The sequence below is a fragment of the Heterodontus francisci genome, chromosome 43, assembly GCF_036365525.1.
Source record: "Heterodontus francisci isolate sHetFra1 chromosome 43, sHetFra1.hap1, whole genome shotgun sequence".
NCBI lineage: Eukaryota > Metazoa > Chordata > Chondrichthyes > Heterodontiformes > Heterodontidae > Heterodontus > Heterodontus francisci.
Genome location: NC_090413.1, coordinates 29,663,254 through 29,689,013, shown reverse-complemented (window position 1 = coordinate 29,689,013; position 25,760 = coordinate 29,663,254). Strand labels below are relative to the sequence as shown.

At 45.6% G+C, this 25,760-nt stretch overlaps 1 protein-coding gene across 5 annotated transcripts in view; it reads left to right on the top strand.

Annotated features, from left to right (window-relative positions):
* LOC137355807 (interleukin-12 receptor subunit beta-2-like) overlaps positions 1-23,144 on the top strand; it is a 143,482-nt gene extending 120,338 nt beyond the window's left edge. For 3 of the 5 annotated variants that reach the window (XM_068021342.1, XM_068021341.1, XM_068021344.1), the window contains 5 exons: positions 3,184-3,339; positions 4,954-5,091; positions 12,664-12,763; positions 14,110-14,197; positions 21,177-23,144. In XM_068021342.1, coding sequence (XP_067877443.1) covers positions 3,184-3,339; positions 4,954-5,091; positions 12,664-12,763; positions 14,110-14,197; positions 21,177-21,563 — 869 coding nt within the window. In that variant the 3' untranslated portion in view covers positions 21,564-23,144. The remainder of the gene's footprint in view (positions 1-3,183; positions 3,340-4,953; positions 5,092-12,663; positions 12,764-14,109; positions 14,198-21,176) is intronic. The other 2 variants (XM_068021343.1, XM_068021345.1) reach the window with 2 other exon arrangements.
* Positions 23,145-25,760: the final 2,616 nt, after the last annotated feature.

The window sequence follows — 25,760 nt, the reverse complement described above, 5'->3', positions numbered from 1 at the left end:
ACGACCCTCTGAGAGAAAAAAATTCTCCTCATCTCTGTCTTAAATGGGTGAGCCCTTATTTTTAAACAGTGACCCCTAGTTCTAGATTCTCCCACAAAGGGAAACCTCCTTTCCACATCCACTCTGTCAAGACCCCTCAGGATCTTATATGTTTCAATCAAGTCGCCTCTTACTCTTCTAAATTCCAGCAGATACAAGCCTAGCCTGTCCAATCTTTCCTCGTAAGACAGCCCACCCATTCCAGGTATTAGTCTAGTAAACCTTCTCTGTACTGCCTCCAATGCATTTACATTCTTCCTTAAATAAGGAGACCAGTACTGTACACAGTACTCCAGATGTGGTCTCACCAATGCCCTGTATAGCTGAAGCATAACCTCCCTACTTTTGTATTCAATTCCCCTCGTGATAAACGATAACATTCTATTAGCTTTCTTAATTACGTGCTGTACCTGCATACTAACCTTTTGCGATTCATGCACTAGGACACCCAGATCTCCTCTGTATCTCAGAGCTCTGCAATCTCTCACCATTTAGATAATATGCTTCTTTATTTTTCCTGCCAAAGTGGACAATTTCCCACTTTCCCACATTGTACTCCATTTGCCAGGTCTTTGCCCACTCACTTAACCTATCTATATCCCTTTGTAGCCTCCTTGTGTCCTCTTCACAAGTTACTTTCCTATCTATGGATGACAGGTGAAATTGTGAGACTAGCTAAGAGGAAAAAGGAAGCAAACATAAGGTCTAGGAGGCTGAAGAAAGACGAAGCTTTAAAAGAATATCGGGAATGTAGGACCAATCTGAAATGAGGAATGAAGAGGGCTAAAAGGGGTCGTGAAATATCTTTAGCAAACAGGGTTAAGGAAAATCCCAAAGCCTTTTATTCATATATAAGGAGCAAGAGGGTAACTAGAGAAAGGATTGGCCCACTCAAGGACAAAGGAGGAAAGTTATGCGTGGAGTCAGAGAAAATGGGTGAGATTTTAAACAAGTACTTTGCATCGGTATTCACCAAGGAGAGGGACATGACGGATGTTGAGGTTAGGGACAGATGTTTGATTACTCTAGGTCAAGTCGGCATAAGGAGGGAGGAAGTGTTGGGTATTCTAAAAGGCATTAAGGTGGACAAGTCCCTAGGTCCGGATGGGATCTATCCCAGGTTACTGAGGGAAGCGAGAGAGGAAATAGCTGGGGCCTTAACAGATATCTTTGCAGCATCCTTAAACACGGGTGAGGTCCCGGAGGACTGGAGAATTGCTAATGTTGTCCCCTTGTTTAAGAAGGGTAGCAGGGAAAATCCAGGTAATTATAGACCGGTGAGCCTGACGTCAGTGGTAGGGAAGCTGCTGGAGAAGATACTGAGGGATAGGATCTATTCCCATTTGGAAGAAAATGAGCTTATCAGTGATAGGCAACATGGTTTTGTGCAGGGAAGGTCATGTCTTACCAACTTAATAGAATTCTTTGAGGAAGTGACAAAGTTAATTGATGAGGGAAGGGCTGTAGATGTTGTATACATGGACTTCAGTAAGGCGTTTGATAAGGTTCCCCATGGTAGGCTGATGGAGAAAGTGAAGTCGCATGGGGTCCAGGGTGTACTAGCTAGATGGATAAAGAACTGGCTGGGCAACAGGAGACAGAGAGTAGCAGTGGAAGGGAGTTTCCCAAAATGGAGACGTGTGACCAGTGGTGTTCCATAGGGATCCGTGCTGGGACCACTGTTGTTTGTGATATACATAAATGATTTGGAGGAAAGTATAGGTGGTCTGATTAGCAAGTTTGCAGACGACACTAAGATTGGTGGAGTAGCAGATAGTGAAGGGGACTGTCAGAGAATACAGCAGAATATAGATAGATTGGAGAGTTGGGCAGAGAAATGGCAGATGGAGTTCAATCAGGGCAAATGCGAGGTGATGCATTTTGGAAGATCCAATTCAAGAGTGAACTATACAGTAAATGGAAAAGTCCTGGGGAAAATTGATGTACAGAGAGATTTGGGTGTTCAGGTCCATTGTTCCCTGAAGGTAGCAACGCAGGTCAATAGAGTGGTCAAGAAGGCATACGGCATGCTTTCCTTCATCGGACGGGGTATTGAGTACAAGAGTTGGCAGGTCATGTTACAGTTGTGTAGGACTTTGGTTCGGCCACATTTGGAATACTGCGTGCAGTTCTGGTCGCCACATTACCAAAAGGATGTAGATGCTTTGGAGAGGGTGCAGAGGAGGTTCACCAGGATGTTGCCTGGTATGGAGGGCGCTAGCTATGAAGAGAGGTTGAGTAGATTAGGATTATTTTCATTAGAAAGACGGAGGTTGAGGGGGGGACCTGATTGAGGTGTACAAAGTCATGAGAGGAATAGACAGAGTGGATAGCAAGAAGCTTTTTCCCAGAGTGGGGGATTCAATTACTAGGGGTCACGAGTTCAAAGTGAAAGGGGAAAAGTTTAGGGGGGATATGCGTGGAAAGTTCTTTACGCAGAGGGTGATGGGTGCCTGGAACTCGTTGCCAGCGGAGGTGGTAGATGCGGGCACGATAGCGTCTTTTAAGATGTATCTAGACAGATACATGAATGGGCAGGGAGCAAAGAGATACAGACCCTTAGAAAATAGGCGACATGTTTAGATAGAGGATCTGGATCGGCGCAGGCTTGGAGGGCCGAAGGGCCTGTTCCTGTGCTGTAATTTTCTTTGTTCTTTGTTCTTTGTTCTATCTTTGTGTCATCAGCAAATTTAGCAACCATACCTTCAGTCTCTTCATCCAAGTCATTTATATAAATTGTAAAAAGTTGAGGCCCCAGCACAGATCCCTGCGGCACAACACTCGTTACATCTTGCCAACCAGAAAAAATGTTCAGAGAGTGAGCAGAGAGATTGGAGAAATTTCGTTACACAGAGCATGGCTGGAGCATGGAATATTTGGCCATGAGGAGTTTAAACCTGCTGCATGGTTCCAGGCAGATGCTTAGCTCTGGTCCTGGAGTAGCTGAGCCCTGAGTTCCATAAATGTGACACATCTCTAATTCCATCAACCAAACCGCTGTTGATTGCCCAAACCAACACTTAGTCTTCAAATAATCTGATTCACTGGTGCCTGTTCTCATTGAGTTGCAGTACATGCCAACGAAACATTCAGCTGAAGCTGCTATTTTTGGTCCTCACGCATTTCTCTTTCATCTTTTTGCAGTTCCTCTTGCTGGGCCTGAAATATCAATTTTCAGTATCTACCAGACTGGAGTCACTCTGTTGTGGAAGGTTCTTCCCCTGGATCAGCGCCAGGGGTTTGTTCTATACTGTACTCTGTACTATGTCAAGAATCCAGGTGGAGACACCAAGTACAAAGGTTAGAGGAACCAATCAAGCATCACACCTTGGTCCTGCTTCCACACTAGCAGGTTGTCTAATTGACGTGACTTGTAATATTTCAGTTAGCTGAGTACTGGTCTGGGTACTGTGGTCCCCCACAGCAGTAACAGATCACTGGAAGTCCCCGACACTCCCTGCTCCAGGTTTTGCAATGCTTGTCCTGCTTGTTGAGAGAGAAATAAAGAGAGTGGCTTGAAACGTTCCAACCATCAGGTGCAAGAGAGACTTACGATATCTCAGCCGCAGTTTTTTTAAAATTTCCTATTCTCTTCTCAATGAATCCTGCCACACTATCATGACTGTGACAAAGAAGCTCATCCATTGTGTAGTCAGAGCCATGAGCCCACACTCTGCTTCTGACACTACAGGTGAGTGTGTAGCCACCTCAGCTAAAGACGTTGGGCCAGAACATGCTGGAGTGAGACATCTCACAGCGTGCCTCCTCAGTTCAATTTTTTCACCCTTCAGCTCAAAAAGATTTTGCTTTGTAAATGCAAGCTGATAAGAGCGTGGAGGTCCTTGGTAAACAATATGACCAAGAGTGCATCTCCTTAATCAATGAGGTTTAAGAATTCAGAAATAAACAGAGGAAGGACTGAGGAGGAGGATAAATTACAAAGGGTGAATTCAATGTCATACAGGTACAGAAAGAATAATAAACAGAGGGAAAGAAGGATTAAATGAGGAGAAAGGGAGAGAAAAAGAGACAGCAAGGAAAAGTAAGAAAAAGTATTTTAAAATTTGAACTTTTAAAAATCTCTGAAAACAATTCACAACCTGAAGGAATGAGATTTTTGTTGTTCAACTTCTGGGCCAGAGAGGTTGATTTGCAGTCATTAACAGTTATCACATCATTAAACAGGTTAATTAGTAATTGACATTGTTAATTAGTAGACTTAACTTTCTGTGATGAGTTTAATGCGCAATTGATGTAAAAGCGCACAAATTTTTGAAACTGACAGGGAGGTTAAGAGCGAGATGTTGTTTTCATGAAGCTGACGGAAGATTGGTGCAAATCAGCTAACAACTTGTGGTTATTCGCAATACACAGGGTATCGTTTTCCTTATTTCTTGTTTTTATTTCAGATTTCCAGCATCCGCAGTATTTTGCTTTTATTATATTGTATCGTTTTCCTTGTTACACATTTCTGGCGAATTTGTACATTCCATGATATTGTCAGCAAACTACAGCCCGTTATTGTCTCTCTGCTATGGTCTGGGCTGAGGCAGCTGGGGTGTCCGCTGTGATACCCCAGTGCGGAGTGGCAGTAAGAGTTGCAATTGGCCTCAGCACCCCCAGCTTAGGGAAGAAGATAAACCCATGGCTCCTGATCACGATCCAGTGATTCCTGTAGGACAGTGTATGTCTGTGACTCTTGGGTGGCAGCTCAGCTGCGGAACTCCTCCCACCGTTAAATAACCTGCAACAGTCATTCATCTGGGCATACAACTAAAGATTTACTACTTGGATGAAGTACTGGAGGGTGGCTAGCTCCTGTGAAACTTGTATACCAGCTCCATGAGGGAGTGGGATGATGAATATAATTCTCTTGCCCCGGTCCCTTTCATAAGCCTTTGTTCTTTCTCGCAGCTCTCAATGTAAGTTGTGAATTAAACGGATTCACATTGTCGGATTTGGAGCCGGAGAGCACTTACAAGATCTGGATGACAGCATCCACCATCGTGGGAGAGGGCAGCAGGGGTCCATACCTTAACTTCAATACACAAGGTACTGTCAGATGCGGGTGGAGCGGATGGAGGGAGTTCGGGAGGGAAGTGTTAACGGTGTTTCCACAGTTCCAAAGGGGAAACAGTGCAGGGCTCCCAGCGATCCAGAGAGACCCCAGATACCTGATGAGCTCCCCATCCCAGAAAGAGCTGTGACCCAGTACTTTCCAGTGTCAAACACTTTCTGGACAATGACTGGCAAGAGCAATTACACTTAGCCACACATGGACTCTGTGGCTGTCAGGGTTCAATGTAAATCAGATCAAAGAAATGCTAGAGACCTGTATTTATACAGCACCTTATCACATCCCAGAATGGTTCACAGCCAATTAATTACTTTGAGGTGCAATCTCTGTTGTTCCATAGCTAGCAGCTATTCTGTGCACAGTAAGATCCCACAAACAGATGAATTAGGAGCAGGAGTCGGCCATTTGGCCCCTTGAGCCTGCTCCATTTGATAAGATCATGGCTTATCTGAATGTGGCCTCAACTCCACTTTCCTCTCTGTTCTCCCATAACACTTGACTCCCTTGTCTACCAAGAATCTAACTCAGCCTTGAATAAATTCAATGACCCAGCCTCCACTGCTCTCTGAGGAAGCGAATTCCAGAGGCTAATTCAGACCCTCTGAGAGAAAAAAATTCTCCTCACCTCCATCTTAAATAGGAGAACCCTTATTTTTAAACTGTCTCCCTAGTTCTAGTCTCACCCATAAGGGGAAATATCCTCTCAGCATCCATCCTGTCAAGTCCCCTCAGGATCTGAAATGTTTCAATAAGATCACCTCTCATCCTTCTAAACTCCAAAGGATAAAGGCCTAACCTGTTTAGCCGTTCTTGATAAGACAACCCCTTCGTCCCAGGAATCAGCCTAGTGAACCTTCTCTGAACTGCTTCTAATGCAATTTTATCCTTTCTTAAGTAAGACCAAAACTGTACACAATACTCCTGATGTGGTCTCACTAAGGCCCTGTACAGCAGTAGCAACACTTCCCTAATTTTATATTCCATTCCCCTTTCAATAAACGGCAACATTCCATTTGCCTTCCTTATCACTTGCTGTACCTCCATACTAACTTCTTGTGATTCATGTACTAGAACATACAGATTCCTCTGTATCGCAGCATTCTGCAATCTCTCTCCATTTAAATATTCTGCTTTTCCATTCCTCCTGCCAAAGTGACAAGTTCATATTAGATCAGAGGGAACCGGTGGATGTGGTATATTTAGATTTTCAGAAGGCTTTTGATAATGTCCCACACAAGAGGTTAGTAAACAAAATTAGAACACATGGGATTTGGGGGAATATACTGGCATGGACTGAGAATTGATGACCGGTCAGAAAACAGAGAGTAGGAATAAATGGGTGTTACCACCAGGTAAGAAAGGTGTCCAGGGTTCCCTCTCAGCCTTCACCTGGTCTTACCATAACAGGGTTTAATTTTAAACACACCGTGTTTTTAGCTCCCCCTTGATGAATCCTTGTAAACCGCTTTCCAATTATAAGGCAAAGAAACCAGTACAAACAGGTTTACTTAGGTTTAAAGAAAAGAAGGTTGAAATTTATTAAACTTGAACTTTAATTCTAATTCGGTTAATGCCTAGGGATACACGATGCGCCCTCGCTAGCGTGCATACATGATACACACATGCAAATAGAGACAGAAAAGAGAAGAAAAATAAAGTGAAAACGTTTGAGGCATTATCTGAAGAGCTGTTGTTACGGTTCTTTAAGCTCGCTGTAGAATCCTTGACTGTAGATAGATCTTGCTTTTCGTTGGGGCCCAGTATTCTTCTTAAACCTTGTTCGCTGCAGGAGACAGTTTTTTCTTTTGGATTCCTTGTGTCTACAGTGGATTCAGAGGCTTGTGAGAAAGAGATAGGAGCAGACAGGAGAGATCTTCTCAGTCCAGGAGCAAACAGTCTTTCTCAGTTCAAACTCTCTGAGGCTAGTTCAACAAATCTTGGAACAGCCAGTTAGTCATGTGATCAGCTGGTCCAACCAGTCCTGGCCCCTGTGGATTGCATCACCCCAGCAGGCCCTGGAATGCGCTTCCCCACCCCCTCACTGTCTGGTGATCAACCTCCATTGTGGGTTGAATGTATCAGGAAATAGTCCTTTGTCTACACAAGCACCGTCTGTTCATATGCAAGCGTTTTTTCAGCCATGGCTGATCTGTTCAATAAGTCATTTCCTCACTCCAGCAACAGTTCAAAATTAATGTTCATATGACAAAACCAATGTGCCTCATTCTTGGCAGATGGGGGCCTGCAGGACAATGGGTCATTTTCAGTTTGGCAGGCTGTGACTAATGGGGTAGCACAAGGATCAGTACTTGGGCCCCAGCTATTCACAATCTATATCAATGATTTGGATGCAGGGATTAAAGGTAATATTTTCAAGTTTGCAAATGACACAAAACTAGGTGGAAGTGCGAGTTGTGAGGAGGATGCAAAGACACTTCAAGGGGGTTTGGAGAGGCTAAGTGAGTGAGCAAAAATTTGGCAGATGGAGTACAATGTGGACAAATGTGAGGTTATCCACTTTGGTAGGAAAAACAGAAATACAGAGTATTTCTTAAATGGTGAGAGGCTGGGAAGTGTTGAACTTCAAAGGGACTTGAGAGTCCTTGTTCATGAGTCACTGAAAGCTGACATGCAGGTACAGCCGGCAATTAAGAAGGCAAATGGTATGTTGGCCTTGATTACAAGAGCATTTGAGTATAGGAAAGATGAAATAGACTGGGCCTTTATTCTCTGGAGTTAGAAGAATGAGAGGTGATCTAACTCAAATATACAAAATTCTTACAGGGCTTGACAGGGTAGATGCAGGAAGGATGTTTCCCCTGGCTGGGAGTCCAGAACCGGGGAACACAATCTCAGAATAAGGGGCAGGCCATTTAGGGCTGGGTTGAGCTGGAGGAATTTCTTCACTCTGAGGGTGGTGAATCTTGGAATTCTCTGCCCCAGAGGGCTGTGGTGGCTTAGTCGTTGAGTATGTTCAAGACTGAGATCGATAGATTTTTACATATTAAAAACACAATGGATCTGGGGATAATGCAGGAAAATAGTGTTGAAGTTGAAGATCAGCCATGATCTCATTGAATTGCGGAGCAGGCTCGGAGGGCTGAATGGCCGACTCCTGCTCCTATTTCTTACATTCTTATTTTCCCACATTATACTCCATCTGCCAAATTTTTGCCCACTCACTTAATCTACTATATCCCTTTGTAGACTCTTTATGTCCTCTTGACAGCTTACCTTCCTACCTATCTTTGTGTCAACTGCAAATTTAGCTACCATACATTTGGTCCTTTCATCCAAGTCATTGATGTAGATTGTAAATAGTTGAGGGTCCAGTTGATCCCTGTGGAATTCCAAGAGTCACATTCTGCCAACCCAAAAATGACCCATTTATCCCTACTCTTCGCTTCCTGCTAGCTAACCAATCCTCTATCCATGCTAATATGTTACCCCTCCACCATGAACTCTTCGTATTTTGTGTCATAAATTAAAGCCCAGTCAACTTGATTTTAGTGGCATAGGTTGAGGGAAGATTATTGGCCAGGACACTCGGAAAACTCCCTGGTCCTCTATGAATAGGGATTTTGTACATCCACCAACAGCCAGATGGATCCTCAATTTAATGTATCATCCAAAGAATGGCATCTTCAACAGTGCAGCACTCCCTCAGTACTGCCCCTCCGACGGTGCAGCACTCCCTCAGTACTTCCCCTCCGACGGTGCAGCACTCCCTCAGTACTTCCCCTCCGACGGTGCAGCACTCCCTCAGTACTGCCCCTCCGACGGTGCAGCACTCCCTCAGTACTGCCCCTCCGACGGTGCAGCACTCCCTCAGTACTGCCCCTCCGACGGTGCAGCACTCCCTCAGTACTGCCCCTCCGACGGTGCAGCACTCCCTCAGTACTGCCCCTCCGACGGTGCAGCACTCCCTCAGTACTGCCCCTCCGACGGTGCAGCACTCCCTCAGTACTGCCCCTCCGACGGTGCAACAATCCCTCAGTACTGCCCCTCCGACGGTGCAGCACTCCCTCAGTACTGCTCCTCCAACGGCGCAGCACTCCCTCAGTACTGCTCCTCCGACGGTGCAGCACTCCCTCAGTACTGCCCCTCCAACAGTGTAGCAGTCGCTCAGCACTGCTCCTCCGACAGTGCAGCAGTCGCTCAGCACTGCCCCTCAGACCGTGCAACACTCCCTCAGTACTGACCCTGACAGTGCAGCACTCCCTCAGTACTGACCCTCTGACAGTGCAGCGCTCCCTCAGTACTGACCTTCCTACAGTGCAGTGCTCCCCCGATGGTGCAGTGCTCCTCAGTACTGGTCCTTCGACAGTGCAGCGCTCCCTCAGTACTGGTCCTTCGACAGTGCAGCACTCCCTCAGTACTGACCCTCCGACAGTGCAGCACTCCCTCAGTACTGACCCTCCAACAGTGCAGCGCTCCCTCGATATTGCTCCTCCAACAGTGCAGTGCTCCCCCGACAGTGCAGCGCTCCCTCAGTACTCCTCCTCTGTCAGTGTCGTGCTCCCTCAGTACTGCCCCTCTGTCAATGTAGCACTCCCTCAGTAGTGACCCTTCGACAGTACAGCGCTCCCTCAGCACCGCTCCTCCATCAGTGTAGCGTTCCCTCAGTACTGACCCTTGGACAGTGCAGCACTCCCTCAGTACTGAACCTCCAACAGTGCAGCAGTCCCTCAGTACTGACCCTTCGACAGTACAGCTCTCACTCAGTACTGCCCCTCCAAGCGTGCAGCACTCCCTCAGTACTGACCCTCTGACAGTGCAGCGCTCCCTCAGTACTGACCTTCCTACAGTGCAGTGCTCTCCCGATGGTGCAGTGCTTCTCAGTACTGACCCTCCGACAGTGCAGTGCTCCCTCAGTACTGACCCTCCGACAGTGCAGCACTCCATCAGTACTGCTCCTCTGACAGTGCAGCACCCCTCATAAGAACATAAGAAATAGGAACAGTAGGCCAATTGGCCCCTCAAGCCTGCCCCGCCATTCAATAAGATCATAGTTGATCTGCCCCAGACCTCAACTCCTCTTTCCTGCCAGCTCCTCATAGCAGTCAACTCTCCGATATTTCAAAAATCTATCTACCTCCTCTTTAAATATTTTCAGTGATCTAGCCTCCACAACTGTCTGAGGTAGAAAATTGCAGACATTCACTACCCTCTATGAGAAGAAATTCCTTTGCATCTCAGTTTAAAATGAGTGTCCCCTTATTCTGTAACTATGGCCCCTAGTTCGAGATTCTCCCACCAGTGGAAATATCTTCTCAGCATCCACCGTGTCAAGCCCCCGCCGAATTCTGTACGTTTCAATAAGTTCACCCATCATTCTTCTAAACGCTAATGAATAAAGGCCTGATCTGTTTAGTTGATCTGAAAAAGTCAACCTCTTCATCTCAGGAATCAGCCTAGTGAATCTCTTTTGAACTGCCTCCAATGCCAGTATATCCTTTCTTAAATACGGGGACCAAAACTGTACACAGTACTCCAGGTGCAGCCTCACCAACACCCTGTACAGTTGTAACAAGACTTCCCTATTTTTAAACTCCAACTCCCTAGCAATAAAGGCCAAAATTCCATTTGCCATCCTAATTACTTGCTGCACCTGCATGCTAACTTTTTGTGTTTCATGCACAAGAGCACCCAGATCCCTCTGTACTACACTTTTTAGGAGTCTCTTCATTTAAATAATAGTCTGCCTTTTGATTCTTCCTACCAAAGACCATGACCTCACACTTTCCCACATTAAACTCCATCTGCCAAGTTTTTGCCCACTCACTCAACCTATCTATATCCCCTTGCAGATTCTTTATGTCCTCATCACAACATGCCCTCCCACCTATTTTTGTATCGTCAGCAAATTTGGGTATATTACTCTGCCCCCTCCTCCAAGTCATTAATATAGATAGTAAATAATTGAGGCCCTAGGACTGATCCTTTTGGCACTCCACTAGTTACATCTTTCCAACTTGAAAAAGACCCATTAATCCCAACTCTCTGTATTCTGTGAGTTAACCAATCCTCAATCCATGCTAATACATTACCCCCAATAGCGTGAGTATCTTGTGCAATAATCTTTTATGTGGCACCTTATCGAATGCCTTCTGGAAATCAAAATACATTACATCTACTGGTTCCCCTTTATCAACTCCACTTGTTATATCCTCAAAGAACTCTATCAAAATTGTCAAACATGATTTCCCTTTCACAACACCATGTTGATTCCGTTAAGTTTTTCTAAATGTCCTGCTATTTCTTCCTTAATAATGGACTTGAGCATTTTCCCAACGACCAATGTTAGGCTGACTGGCCTATAGTTTTCTGCTTTTTATCTCCCTCCCTTCTTGAATAGGGGTGTCACATTAGCAGTTTTCCAATCCGCTGGGACCCTCCCAGAATCCAGTGAGTTCAGGAATATTTTGACCAATGCCTCCACTATCTTTGCAGCCACTTCCTTTAAAACCCTTGGATGCAGGCCATCAGGTCCTGGCAACTTGTCTGCCTTTAGTCCCATTAGTTTGTCAAATACGTTGTCCCTCGTGATAGAGACTATTACAAGATCTTTCTTCCCATTAGCTCCTTGCTTATCTGATATTTGTGGGATGTTTATAGTGTCCTCCACCGTGAAGACCAATGCAAAATATTGGTTTAAATTATCTGCCATTTCCCTGTTCCCCGTTATCAATTCTCCAGTCGCATCCTCCAAGGGTCCCATGCTCACTTTAGCTACTATCTTTTTATATACCCGTAGAAGCTCTTGCTGTTTGTCTTTTATATTTCTTGCCAATTTACTTGCATAATCAATTTTCTCCCTTTATTAGCTTTTTAGTCATCCGCTGCTGGTTCCTTAAAAATTCCCAATCCTCTGGCCTACCACTCGTTTTCACCGCTTTGTATGCCTTAGTTTTTGATTGGATATTCTCCTTGACCGCCTTTATTATCCACGGGTGGTTCATCCTTCGCATCGAGTCCTTCTTTTTGACCACGATAAATTTTTGCTGAGCGTTATGAAATATCCGCTTAAATGTCTGCCAGTGTTCATCCACTGACCTTCCTCTTAGTCTATTTTTAGACAACTTTGGACAACTCTTTCTTCATACCTCTGTAATTGCCCTCGTTTAAGTTGAGGACACTGGTTTGAAACCCGAGCTGTTCGCCCTCAAACTGAATTTGAAATTCTACCATGTTGTGATCACTACCCCCTAGAGGATCCTCAACTACGAGATCTCTTATGAATCCTACCTCATTACACATTACTAGAGCTAAAATAGCCTGTTCCCTGGTAGGTTCTGCAACATATTGCTCCTCTGACAGTGCGGAATTCCCTCAGTACTGCCAACGGAGTGTCAGCTGGATTATAGGCTCAGGTCATGGAGTAGGGTTTGACCCCATGACCTTCTGACTCAGAAAAGTGCTACCCACTGAGAAAATTTTAGGAAAGGCAACTGATGGTGACTTGTGTGTTAGGCAGTCCATTTACTGAGAGAGGTGGAGTGCCCAAAAAGTGTTTGAGTTCTAACACTGCATCGTGTTGTGTTCAGCTTCACAGATTGTGGCCTGGAAGATTTTGGTGCTGGTGTTTGGGTCCATAGTGATTGTAGTTCTTTGCATCCTATTCTGCAGATGTTACTCTCGACAAAGGTGAGTTAATTCCCTCCGATTTACTGCACCTTCACACCTTGGAGAAAATGACTGTGAGCTACTTATGTGTGCAATCAGGTGTTTGTATTTGAGGGTCTTTGTACACTTCTGCTTGCGTGTGAGTGGGCACTGATGCTGATGTGTAAACATGTGATGGTGTGTGCCCACATGTGTGAGTACACTCACGTGCACATGTGCATGAGTGTGCATGGACTTGTTGTCTGCCTGTAAACAATGTCACGTTACCTCACTTTATCCGTCCTCATCTTTCCTCTGATACTGGGGTGATATCTGTATCAGGGGATGAAAAGAAAGCAGAGCGGGTACACTTCTACTCGAGGCCAGGTCAGCGAGCTTCGTACTAAGCTTTGGTCCCAGCACAGGGGCGTAGCTCTGCCAGCTGCTTGCTGATTTCCAGAAGATACTGCATGGGTGCTGCAATGAGTTTGAACTATGCCCGATACCCAAAAGTTATGGCGAGGAGTTGAATTTATCAGGACAGGTCAGCAGTTTCTGCACAAGCTGTACATTAAGTTAATGATGCCAAGCCCTGTCAGATCGGCTGTACCTCGTTTGAGCAGGCATGTTCTAGGGCTTTGCAAAGCTGTCAATATTTTCTCCAAGCACCAGCTACCTAGTTGTGTCTGTGCAAACCTTCAAGGAGTTGACTCTGGACACCTTGCCCCCCACCCCCAACACCTGCTGGCAGAACAGAAACCTGGCTGATTTCCTGCACTGAATGCTGAACGGCACCTTGTACCTAATGCTTTGATAGGGTAGCCAGAGAGAAACCTCTTTACCCAGAGAGTGCTGAGAATATGGAACTTGTTTCCTCTGAAGTAGCTGAGGTGAATAATATAGATGCGTAAGGGGAAGCTAGAGAGGTACTCAAGGGAGAAAGGAATCGAAGGATATGCTGATAGGGTGAGATGATGTATGGTGGGAGGAATGTCATGTGGACCATAAACATTGGCATGGACCATTTGGGCTGAATGGCCTGATTCTGTCTTATACATTCTATGTAATTATATGCAAACTATTTCTTCTGGTGGGGGAGTCCAGAACAAGGGGCATAACCTTAACCTTGGAGCTATGCATTCAGGGAAATGTCAGCAAGCACTTATTTGCATAAAGCTTAATGGAAATCTGGAACGCTCTCTCCCAGAAAGCTGTTGAGGCTGGGCATCAATTAAACATTTCAAAACTGAGATTGATAGATTTTTGTGAGACAAGGGTACTAAAGTTTATGGAACCAAGGCAGGTTAATGGTGTTAAGAATGGCAGAACAAGCTCAAGCGAATAAACTCCTATTGGGATGTTGCTATGACTTGCTGCATGTCTTTCAGGATACAAAGCTTCAGCTCCTTCTACTTACCTCAGTGGTGCTGCCAGAAAATTCCAGATCCAGGAAACAGCAGAGTTGGGCACCAGCAGGTGAGGATTTCAAAGAACAAAGAACAATACAGCACAGGAACAGGCCATTCGGCCCTCCAAGCCTGCGCCGATCTTGATGCCTGCCGAAACTAACACCTTCTGCACTTCCGGGGCCCATATCCCTCTATTCCCTTCCTATTCATATATTTGTCAAGATGTCTCTTAAACGTCGCTATCGTATCTGCTTCCACCACCTCCCCTGGCAGCAAGTTCCAGGCACTCACCATCCTCTGTGTAAAGAACTTGCCTCGCACATCCCCTCTAAACTTTGCCCCTCGCACCTTAAACCTATGTCCCCTAGTAACTGACTCTTCCACCCTGGGAAAAAGCTTCTGACCATCCACTCTGTCCATGCCGCTCATAACTTTGTAAACCTCTATCATGTTGCCCCTCCACCTCCGTCATTCCAGTGAAAACAATCCGAGTTTTTCCAACCTTTCCATGTGCTTTAATCAAACTTTCCCTGATGGTTCAGGGAGTAAAGGCAGTGAGTGGCCCCAAATTGAACATGACATGTGATGCATCACAACACCCCTCCCTAAGGGGAATTAAGGTGAAGACAGCTGATGGGTTAAGTTGCTCTTTAAGGCTTTCCAAACTCTGAATTTTTGTTTCCCCACACCCCCACCACTGTCCATTGTGACACTTCTCTTTAATTGTCCCCCATCCCTTTAAATTTTGCTTGAATACAATTTTCCTCCCCACTGCCCATGTCATTTGGTGCTGAAGCCCTCCTCCATACCTTTGTTATGGAGATAGCTAGACTATTGCAATGCATTCCTGGCTGGCTTCCACCTTCCGTAAACTTGTGCTAATCCAAAAGTCTACTACTCATATCCTAACTCATATCAAGTTCCGTTCACCCATCACCCCTGTGCTGGCTGATCTACATCGGCTCCCAGTCGGGCAATGCATTAGTTTTAAAATTCTCATCCTCGTGTTCAAATCCTTTGTGGCCTCGTCACTCCCTATGTCTGTAATCTCCAGTCTTATAACACTCCAGGCATCTCTGTGGTCCTCCAATTCTGGCCTCTTGCAGATCCGATTTTAATTGCCCTATCATTGGTGGCTGTGCTTTCAGCTCTAAGCTCTGGAATTCTCTCTATAAACCTCTCTGCCTCTCGCTCCTCCTTGACGACCCTCCTGGAAATCTACTTCTTTGATATCTCCTTAAGTGGCTTGGTGTCAGATTCTATTTGATAATGCTCCTAGGAAGGGCCTTGGAACATTTAAGGTACTATGGAAATGCAAGTTGTTGGTGTTATTGTTATTGTAGATCAATCCAAATGTATACCTGGTGTGGTGAGTAATTGAGCTTTGAATGGAGAATTGAGTTTTGCCATTTAGGCCAGATTTGCATCTGTTCTAAACCACATAGAACCAATTTAGACCTGAAAACAAAATTGGCCTAATGGTGGGTCCTAAGTGAGAATGGGTGAGGTACAAGAGGTGAGGCATTTTGGGAGGGCAAACAAAGCAAGGGAATACACAATAAACGGGAGGCTATTGGGAGGGGTAGAATAAGTGAGAGACCTTGGAGTGCATGTCCACAGGTCCCTGAATGTGACAGGACAGGTAGATAGAGTGGTGAATGCATAGGGAATGCTTTCCTTTATCGACCGAGGTATAGAATACAAAAGCAGAGATGTAATGCTGAAGCTGTATAAAACACTGGTTACACCACAACTGGAGTACTACATACAGTTCTGGTCAACACATTACAGAAAGGACATAACTGCTGTGGAGAGAGTACAGAGAAGATTTACAAGAATGTTGCCAGGGCTTGAAAATTGCAGCTATGAGGAAAGATTGGATAGGCTAGGGTTGTTTTCCTTAGAACAGAGAAGGCTGAGGGGTGACTTAATTGAGGTCTACAAAATTATGAGGGGCCTAGATAGAGTAGAGAGGAAGGACCTGTTTCCCCAGGCAGAGTGGTCAATTACCAGGGGCAACAGATTTAAGGTGATTGGTAGAAGGATTAGAGGAGACGAGAGGAAAACTTTTTTTCACCCAGAGGGTGAAAAGGTTTCCTCAACTCATTTAAAAGGTACCTGGACCTGCACCTGAAGTGCTGTAACCTGCAAGGCTACAGATCAGGTGCTGGAAGGTGGGATTAGGTTAAGTGGCTAGTTTCTTTCAGCTGGCGCAGACACAATGGGCTGAATGGCCTCTTTCTGTAACTTTTCTATGGTTCTAGGTGACTCGTACCCTTGGAACCTGTACCCCAGCAAAAGTAAGCACCTTCAGGAATTAAAGAAGCATTGTAAAGAAAAATTGAGCTCCACACACCGGGAAGCACAAACAGACAAAGCTTGAACTATTGGCTGTGATATAACCTCTGTGTGACACATGGATTCTTTGCCGTAGAGGCCTCCAAGATCATCATCTGGTCCACAGTCTGCTTTGTGGAGCAGGATGAGATGTGGTCACGTTTCTTCTTTCAAAAGGTGCGCAGAGAGAGCTCTGTGAGCAGCAGCCTGAAAGAAGAAGACAGCTCAAAACGTCATCACAGCCTGACGTACTAAGGATCAGCAAATCCTTTCATGCTGGGCTGTACGATGTGAGCCCACAGACAGTATGATCTCGCAGTCCTTTCTGTCCTCTATCACGGAGGTCTTAAATGACAGTAAGCGGGAGAATCTGGACAAACCACCAACTCTGGATGAGCTGACAAAGGACATTGGGTCTTTCAAGATGAGTAAAACTCCCGGAAGCAACAGTTTACCAGCTAAGTTGTATTCGACTCTGTGGGACTGGATCAGCCCAGACCTGCTGGAAGTGTAAGAGAGTATGCTTCTGGCCGGTAGCATGTCAGAATCCATGAGGACAGGTATTATTACCTTCTTCTACAAACAGAAGGACGAGAGGGAGGAAATCAGAAATTGGTGGCCCATTTAACTGCTTGATGTGGACTACAAAATTCTGTCCAAGGTCATTGCCAATCAGGTCAAGGCTGCTCTGGAGTTGGTGATTCACCCTGTACTGGCAGGAAGATCTCTGACAGTCTCGCACTACTCAGGGATATGATCACCTACGGACAGGACAGGAGGGTAGACACCAGCTTCATTGGCTTGGACCAGGTGAAGGCCTTTGACAGAATATTGCACACCTACATGATGGGTACACTCTCCAAAATGGGGTCTGGGGAGGGAATTTGAAATTGGATTCAACTGCTCTACACAAACATCAGTAGCGCAGTTTCAATAAATGGGTGGAAATCGGAAAGCTTTCTGATCAAATCTGGAGTCAGACAGGGCTGTCCATTCTCCTCTGTCTTGTTTGTTTGTTGTATCAAACCTTTTCCTGAGTCCATCAGGAAGGATGTGGGCTCAGAGGAGTGACGATCCCAGGCAGCAGAGGCACTCAGGTCAAAGCCTCCCTGTTCATTAACATCATCACCATCTTCTACTCGAATCCACTGTTGGCTTGCAGACTGATAAGCATCTCGGACCAGTTCGAACTGGCTTCGGGAGCCGAAGTAAATCGTGGCAAGACCGAGGCCGTGCTCTTTGGGAACTGGGCTGACCGGTCGTTTGTTCCCTTCACCGTCAGGTCAGACTACCTGAAGGTACTGGGGATATGGATTGGAGGGGCCGGGGTATGCAGCAAAAACTGGAAGGGGCGTATAACCATAGTGAACAGAAACTGGCATGTGGGAACAATGCTCCCTTTCCATTGCGGGTAAGAACCTGGTCATTAGGTGAGAGGTGCTCTCAGTGTTGCTGTATGTGGTGCAGGTTTGGCCCATACTCTGCCCCTGTGCTGCGATGGTCATCCAAGCCATCTTCCACTTTATCAGGAGATCAAAAATGGATCGTGTCCATAGGGACACCATATACAAATCTCTAAAGGGGGAACAATGTTCCCAAAATTACCCTCATCCTGATGACCACCTGCGCGTGTGGCTGCATCACGCTGTGCGTAGACCCTAGGTACACAAACACCAAATGTCGCTATGGGCTGTTCCCAGGTATGCACAATGAGATAAACATCGACAGCTGCTGAAAGAATATCAACTCAGTGAAAGATGCTCTTTAGTATGCCCGAAACCTGCTGGTCTTCCAGTGCAAAGAGCTGTACATTATCAAGTGTTGCAGACTGACACATTCCAAGGTTCAGGACTTTGTGCTGAGGGATGCACTAAAGCTTGGGGCAGCCGCACAAAGGCTCAATGGGGAAAAACCACAGTCTAAGGCCCTCCCGTCACAGTATACTGAGGGGCTTGTACAATGGATGGTAGGACCCCAGGAAGTACAGAAGGTCAAAGGGATCTTGGTGTACTTGTCCATAGATCACTGAAGGCAGCAGCACAGGTAGATAAGGTGGTTAGGAAGACATATGGGATACTTGCCTTTATGCCGAGGCATAGGACATAAGAGCAGGGAGGTTATGATGGAGCTGTATAAAACACTAGTTAGGCCACAGCTGGAGTACTGTGTACAGTTCTGGTCACCACACTATAGGAAGGATGTGATTGCACTGGAGAGGGTGCAGAGGAGATTCACCAGGATGTTGCCTGGGCTGGAGAATGAAGAGACTGAAAAGGCTAGGGTTGTTTTCCTTAGAACAGGGAATGCTGAGGGGGGACATGATTGAGGTATACAAAATTATGAGGGGCATTGATAGGTTAGATAGGAAGAAACTTATTCCCTTAGTGGAGGGGTCAATAACCGGGGGCATAGATTTAAGGTAAGGGGCAGGAGGTTTAGAGGGGATTTGAGGAAAAAAAATTTCACCCTGAGGGTGGTTGGAATCTGGAACGCACTGCCTGAAGAGGTGGTAGAGGCAGGAACCCTCACAACATTTAAGAAGTATTTAGATGAGCACTTGAAACGCCATAGAATACAAGGCTACGGGCCAAGTGCTGGAAAATGGGATTAGAATAGTTAGGTGCTTGATGGCCGGCACGGACAGGATGGGCTGAAGGGCCTGTTTCTGTGCTGTATAACTCTATGACTGGAACTCATGAAAAATTCCTTGGGCTGTATGCACCAGAGAATGTTCAACACATGTTCAACACTGCACAGTGGCGCAGTGGTTAGCACCACAGCCTCACGGCTCCAGCGACCCGGGTTCAATTCCGGGTACTGTCTGTGTGGAGTTTGCAAGTTCTCCCTGTGTCTGCGTGGGTTTCCTCCGGGTGCTCCGGTTTCCTCCCACATGCCAAAGACTTGCAGGTTGGTAGGTAAATTGGCCATTATAAATTGCCCCTAGTGTAGGTAGGTGGTAGGGAAATATAGGGACAGGTGGGGATGTGGTAGGAATATGGAATTAGTGTTGGATTAGTATAAATGGGTGGTTGACTGTCGGCACAGACCCGGTGGGCCGAAGGGCCTGTTTCAGCGCTGTATCTCTAAACTAAACTAAATGCAAATATAACCTGTAATTTTAAGTATAGTGCGGTACCGCAGAGTGCCACATACTGTATTGAAAGAAATTGAACTGTATTGCACTTCATCAACTTTGCCTCCAATTTCTACCCTTCTTTCAACATTACATGGTCCATCTCAGACACTTCCCTTTCCTTCCTCGGCTTCTCTGTCTCCATCTCTGGGGATAGACTGTCCACTCATATTCATTCTCAGCCTACCAACTCCCACAGCTTCCTCGAATACACTTCCTCACACGCTGTTTCCTGCAAGGACTCCATTCCATTTTCACAACTTCTCTGTCTCTGATGCATCTGCTCTGATGATGCAACCTTACATGACAGCGCTTCTGATGTGTCTTCCTTATTTCTCAACTGAGGATTCCCCCCACTGTGGTTGACAGGGTCCTCAACCGTGTCTGATCCTTTTCCCGCATTCTGCCCTCACCCCTTCCCCTTCCTACCAGAACAGCGACAAGGTTCCCCTTGTCCTCACTTTCCACCCCACCAGCCTCCACATCCAAAAGATCATCCTCCGCCATTTCCACCACCTCCAGCGTAATGCCACCACCAAACGCATCTTTCCCTCCCCTCTCAGCGTTCCTAATGGATCATTCCCTCCGTGACACCCTGGTGCACTCCTCCATCACAACCAACACCTCATCCCCTTCCCATGCAATCGCAGGAGGTGCAATACCTGCTCTTTTACCTCCTCTCTCCTCACCATCCAAGGCCCCAAACACTCCTTTCAGGTGAAGCAGCGATTTACTTGTACTTCTTTCAATTTAGTATACTGTATTCTCTGCTCACAATGTGGTCTCCTTTACACTGGGGAGACCAAACGCAGATTAGGTGACCACTTTGCAGAACACCTCCGCTCAGTCCGCAAGCATGACCCCAAGCTTCCGGTTGCTTGCCATTTCAACGCACACCCCTGCTCTCATACCCACATCTCTGTCCTTGGCCTGCTGCAGTGTTCCAGTGAACATCAACACAAGCTCGAGGAACTGCACCTCATTTTCTGATTAGGCACTCTACAGCCTTCCAGACTGAACACTAAGTTCAAGAATTTCAGAGCAAACTGGCTGCTTTTTTTATTATTTTATCTTTTTTTTACCATGTGCTTGCCTTATACTGTGTTTTTCATGTTTGTGCTTTTGACTAGGGCTGTTCATTATTGTTATTAACTCTCTCTGCATTAATGCTTTGTCTTTCATCACACCATTAGCACACTCTCTTTGCCTTTGCCCCATGACCTGCTTGTCAGTTAATCTCTCCGGCCCTCTGTCCTATCACGCACCTCTTTTGTTCTCTTTTCCCCTGCACACATCCACACCCCCCACCACCCCCACTTCACTGGCTGAAATCCTATTACATTTCTAACCTTTGCCAGTTCTGATGAAAGGTCACTGACCTGAAACGTTAACTCTGCTTCTCTCTCTACAGATGCTGCCAGACCTGCTGAATATTTCCAGCATTTTCTATTTTTATTGCACTTTATGTAATGGCAAATTTCAAATTTTCTAAATAAAGTATATTTAAGAAAAACAAAAAAAAACCCTGCTTTTGACTCAGAGTACTGATCCATGTTGTTTCTCCATCTGCCTTCAGCACCATTACGCTCCAGACCATCCTGGGATGATAGAGGAACCAGAGGTCGTTGAAGTGGAAGAGATTGAAACTGAGGATGAGGTACAGGTTTCATTAACAAACAGCAACAATCCCACTCTGGCAGGAGAAAGGGGCCCAAACACTGACAATCTGTATTGGACAAACCTACTATCTCAAAATGTGGACAACTCTCCAAAGGCCCCCAGGTGTCTGGATAAGAGGCTTGTGGATCAGCCCATCAGCACAAAATTAATAGGGGGAGCCCTCTTCACCTCTGGTTATGAGAGACACTTCATGCCGTCAGAGAAAGATCTGCTCGACAATGAATGGCACTTAAATGACAAGGAACAGTGGCTGGGGATGGGGGATACTACTGGTGACTTTTAAGCCTTGGAGAACTGGGATACCAGAGAATCTCAACATGGTACATGAACCAGCATCTGTTGCTACCAGCCTTGGCATATCTGAAGTCACAAGCTTAGAAAATCTAATCAAACAATTGAACGGTGGCGTAGTGGTAATGTCACTGGATTAGTAATCCAGAGGCCCGGGCTAATGCTCTGGGGGACATGGGTTTGAATCTCACCATGGCAGATGACGAAATTTGAATTCAATTAATAAATCTGGAACTGGCAGCTAGTAAAAAAACTCATCTAGTTCACTAATGTCCTTTTAGGGAAGGAATTCTGCCATCCTTACCTGGTTTGGCCTACATGTGACTCCAGACCTACACCAACGTGGTTGACTCTTAAATGACCTCTGAAATGGCCTAGCAAGCCACTCAGTTTCTCAAGGGCAATTAGGGATGGCAATAAATGCTGGCCTAGCTAGTGACACCCACATCCCATGAACGAATAAGAAAAATCAAACAAAATGAGAAGGACAGATAAGGGAAGTCATTGGGGCCATTAAGCTCAGCGTTTCATGGAAATCTATGCTCTCCCGTTATGGCATCCAAACTTTCCTTATGCAATTCCAGGATTTGTACCTTCACTGTCCTACTGAGAGGCCATGTCAGATCTTCTCTGGTCTTATTGTGATACAGAACTTCCTGAACCTGTACACCATCTCACCATTACTCATGGATTACCATAAGTTTTCAAACGTTGTTGCACTACCTTATATACCTCTGTGAAGTCATCGACTAGTTACCTTCTATCACGACCGAAAGCCTGCAGCCCTCCAGTCTTTCCTGATCCTTCAGATCTCCACCACTGGGATTGGTGGCTCCGCACTGCTTCCAAGGGTCTGAATGTCTCATGATTTAGTTTCAGTTTTTAAAAAAATAATCTGTGAATTATTTAATGTTGTGTTACAGCCATGTGGTGAGGGGTGTGGGTGGTTCCCACTGTTCAACTCCCACCTGACCCCAGAAAGTGTTTGTTGTTATTAGAGTTTAATTGTTTTGTGTTTTATTTGTCAGTTTATTTGTCAGAAACTGATGACAGTTTCTCTTGTAGGTTTAAAACAGAAAATCAATTATTTATTGATCAATACGCCTTATCCCGAAATTGTTGCATTCACATCCACTCACGGATTCACTCGTGCACGCGTACACACACAAACACAAAAAAAGACCCAATCAATTCAAAAGTGTCTTTTGATAAGTTCAGGATGAGAACAATCCGGTAATGTTATTTCCACTTCATACCTTCTTTGTTTCAGAAGAACCCATTCAATTCAGGAATGTTTCAGGATGGGTGTAATTGACCCCTCACAACTCAAAAGGCATTTCTTTGTCCCTGTTAGACAGTTTGAATATACAAAGGAGGTCACTTACCTTCAGCAACCATTTTTAACAGCATTGTCCATTTTTTAAAAGGTAAAGTCAATTTTTATAACTCCTCAGTTTTAGTCTGTATTTTATCATCGTCAAAATTCTTATATGTGTGATAGTTGAATATTATAAAGTCAAATTAGAATATGGTAAAGAAGTAATTTTCTTAAATCGGTATTCTTACAATAAAAAGATCAGTTATTTTTTTAATTCAGACTTCAAGACTTTTATTATCAGCTCAGAAATGTAATTTCAGAAAACTTTTGATCATATTCCATTTCAGAGTCAAATACTTTGAGCCAAAGGAAAGTCTCCTAGTAGTTCCTTCCTTCAAGGATGTGCACTGCACGCACACACACTGCCTGTGCACACAATGCGTTCTGTACACAGGCTGCCAACGTGCACAGTCTGTACGCAGCTTGCCTGTACACACATGGGACCCAGAGATCAGCTTCATGCACACGCATGCGATCCATACACGGGATTCCTGTGCACACACAGTCCATACACGGGTCACCTGCACACATGTGGTCCATGCATGGGCTACCCCCATGTATGCAGTCCATACACCGGCTCTCTGCGTGCCCCCAGTCCATACACAGGCTCTCCGCGTGCCCTCAGTCCATACACAGGCTGCCTGTGTACTCCCAGCCAGTCCATACACAGGCTGCCGGAATGCATGTGTTGCCTCAAATTATCACGTCTACAGTGCTGCCCATGTACAGTCCTGCACACAGCACTGCCCAGACATGGCACTGTACAGGTTCAGTTGCTCCTCTCAGGTGGATATAAAAGATCCCATGGCACTGTTCAAAGAGGGCAGATAGATTTTGCCAACATTTAATCAACACCATCAAAAACGGGTTTCAGGTCATTTATCTCATTGCTGCGTGCATGACCTTGCTCTGCACAAATAGTTGCACTTACCTCAGAAACAGTGGGTGCACTTGAAAAGTAATTAAGTGGCTGTGAAGTACTTCAGGAATCCCAAGGACACAATAAGGAGCTATACAAAGTTCTTTCTTTCACCCATACACAGCATCGCCTGCACACACAATGCTCTCCAAATACAAAAAGCTCTCCTCCCCAACACAATCACCATCACAAAAATAAATTATCTCGTCATTATCACATTGCTGCTTGTGGGGTCTTGCTATGTATAAATTGTCTGCTGCGTTCCCTACATTACAACAGCGACTACACTTTAAAAATACTTTATTGGTTGTAAAATGCTTTGGGATGTCCCGTGGTCATGAAAGGTGCTATAGAAATGCAAGTCTTTTGATACCATCGCTGATCAGACTCTCACGTGTGCTCGCTGGCCAGTGGGAACCATTCATTGCAGCCTTATTCTGTCATCAGGAATGCACCTCTCCTCCCCTTTTTAAGACTCTCCTTTGTTGCCACTTGGTCCTAGGTGGACCCGACATATAGACAGAAATGATTTTCATTCATTTTTGTCTGAACTTTGCTATAATTTAACCCAGATTTTAAATCTTCCAATAAATTACTAGAGACTAAGTGCAGTTTGCTTCATCCCTCACTGGCTTTAGATTTCACAGCACATAGCAACACAGAACTCTCACTCTAAACATCTGTACCAAGAGGGAGGGAGGAACTGAGGGACAGCTGTCCTTCCGAAGAGGGACACCAGTTTGCAGATTTAAGAGCGAGAGGGACTAAGAGATATCTCCTGAGAGATGGAAGGTGGGACACAGTTACCAAATGTACGCTGACGATATCCCTCTACCTCACGTCCACCTCTCGAGCCCCTCACTGCCTCAGACTACATGTCCGAGATCCAGTACTGGATGAACAGAAATCACCTCCAACTAAATATTGGGAAAACAGAAGCAATTGTCTTTGGACCCTGACACAAACTCCATGGAGGCAGGTTCAACTGAAGCATTCAATAGGGAAATAGACAGTCATATGAAAAGGAAGAATGTGCAGGGTTATGGGGAGAAGACAGGTGAATGGAACTGAGGGAATTGCTATTTCAGAGAGCCAGTGTGGACACAATGGGCCGAATGGCCTCCTTCTGCACTGTAACGATTCTGTGAATCCCTTGCCACCAACTCCATCCCTCTCCTGGCAACTGTCTGAGGCTGAACCAGACTGTTTGCAAACTTGGTCTTATATGTGACCGAGATGAGCTTCCGACCACATATCCACGCCATCACTCACCTCCGTAACATTGTATTGCATATTATGCAGGAGTGTTATTGATACAAGTAGGCTGGCGTGGATGCCCTGACCCTCCATTTGAGAGATTGGCCACTTTTGTGCACACAACTGTTGATATTTTAAATATTGACAAATCTAATTTCTTCCAGTGCATCATGGAGAGTGTCCACTAATGATCTGTGGCCCCATCCCACTTTGGAGCTCTCTCCCCCACCATGCTTTTGCCTTCACCATCTTCAAGTGTGTTAAAAACCTACCTGATGGTCTGAGCTGCCTGCCAGTGTTGTGGGATCTGGGACATTTTAGTGTTAAAGCTGCTCTGGATATACTGAGTCTCATTGGGAGAATTTGCTGCTTAAATTATTGGGATTATTTGCAGCAAGGGAACCATCTAAAGGTTTGTGATCGGCCACAGGTTGCAGGATGAGGAACAGGCCCCGTTTCCATGGTGACGGCGGGCGGGGGAGGGAAATCCCGCACAATCCGCAATGCCTGCTGGGGCGGGGCGCACGGCCTGCTGGGTAGAGCCGGGCCCCGGTCACGTGGGGAAAGGCGACGGCTCGGATTGGCCGGAGAGAATTTAAACCCGGGGCCGGGGCAGCGGCGCGAGATACCGAGAA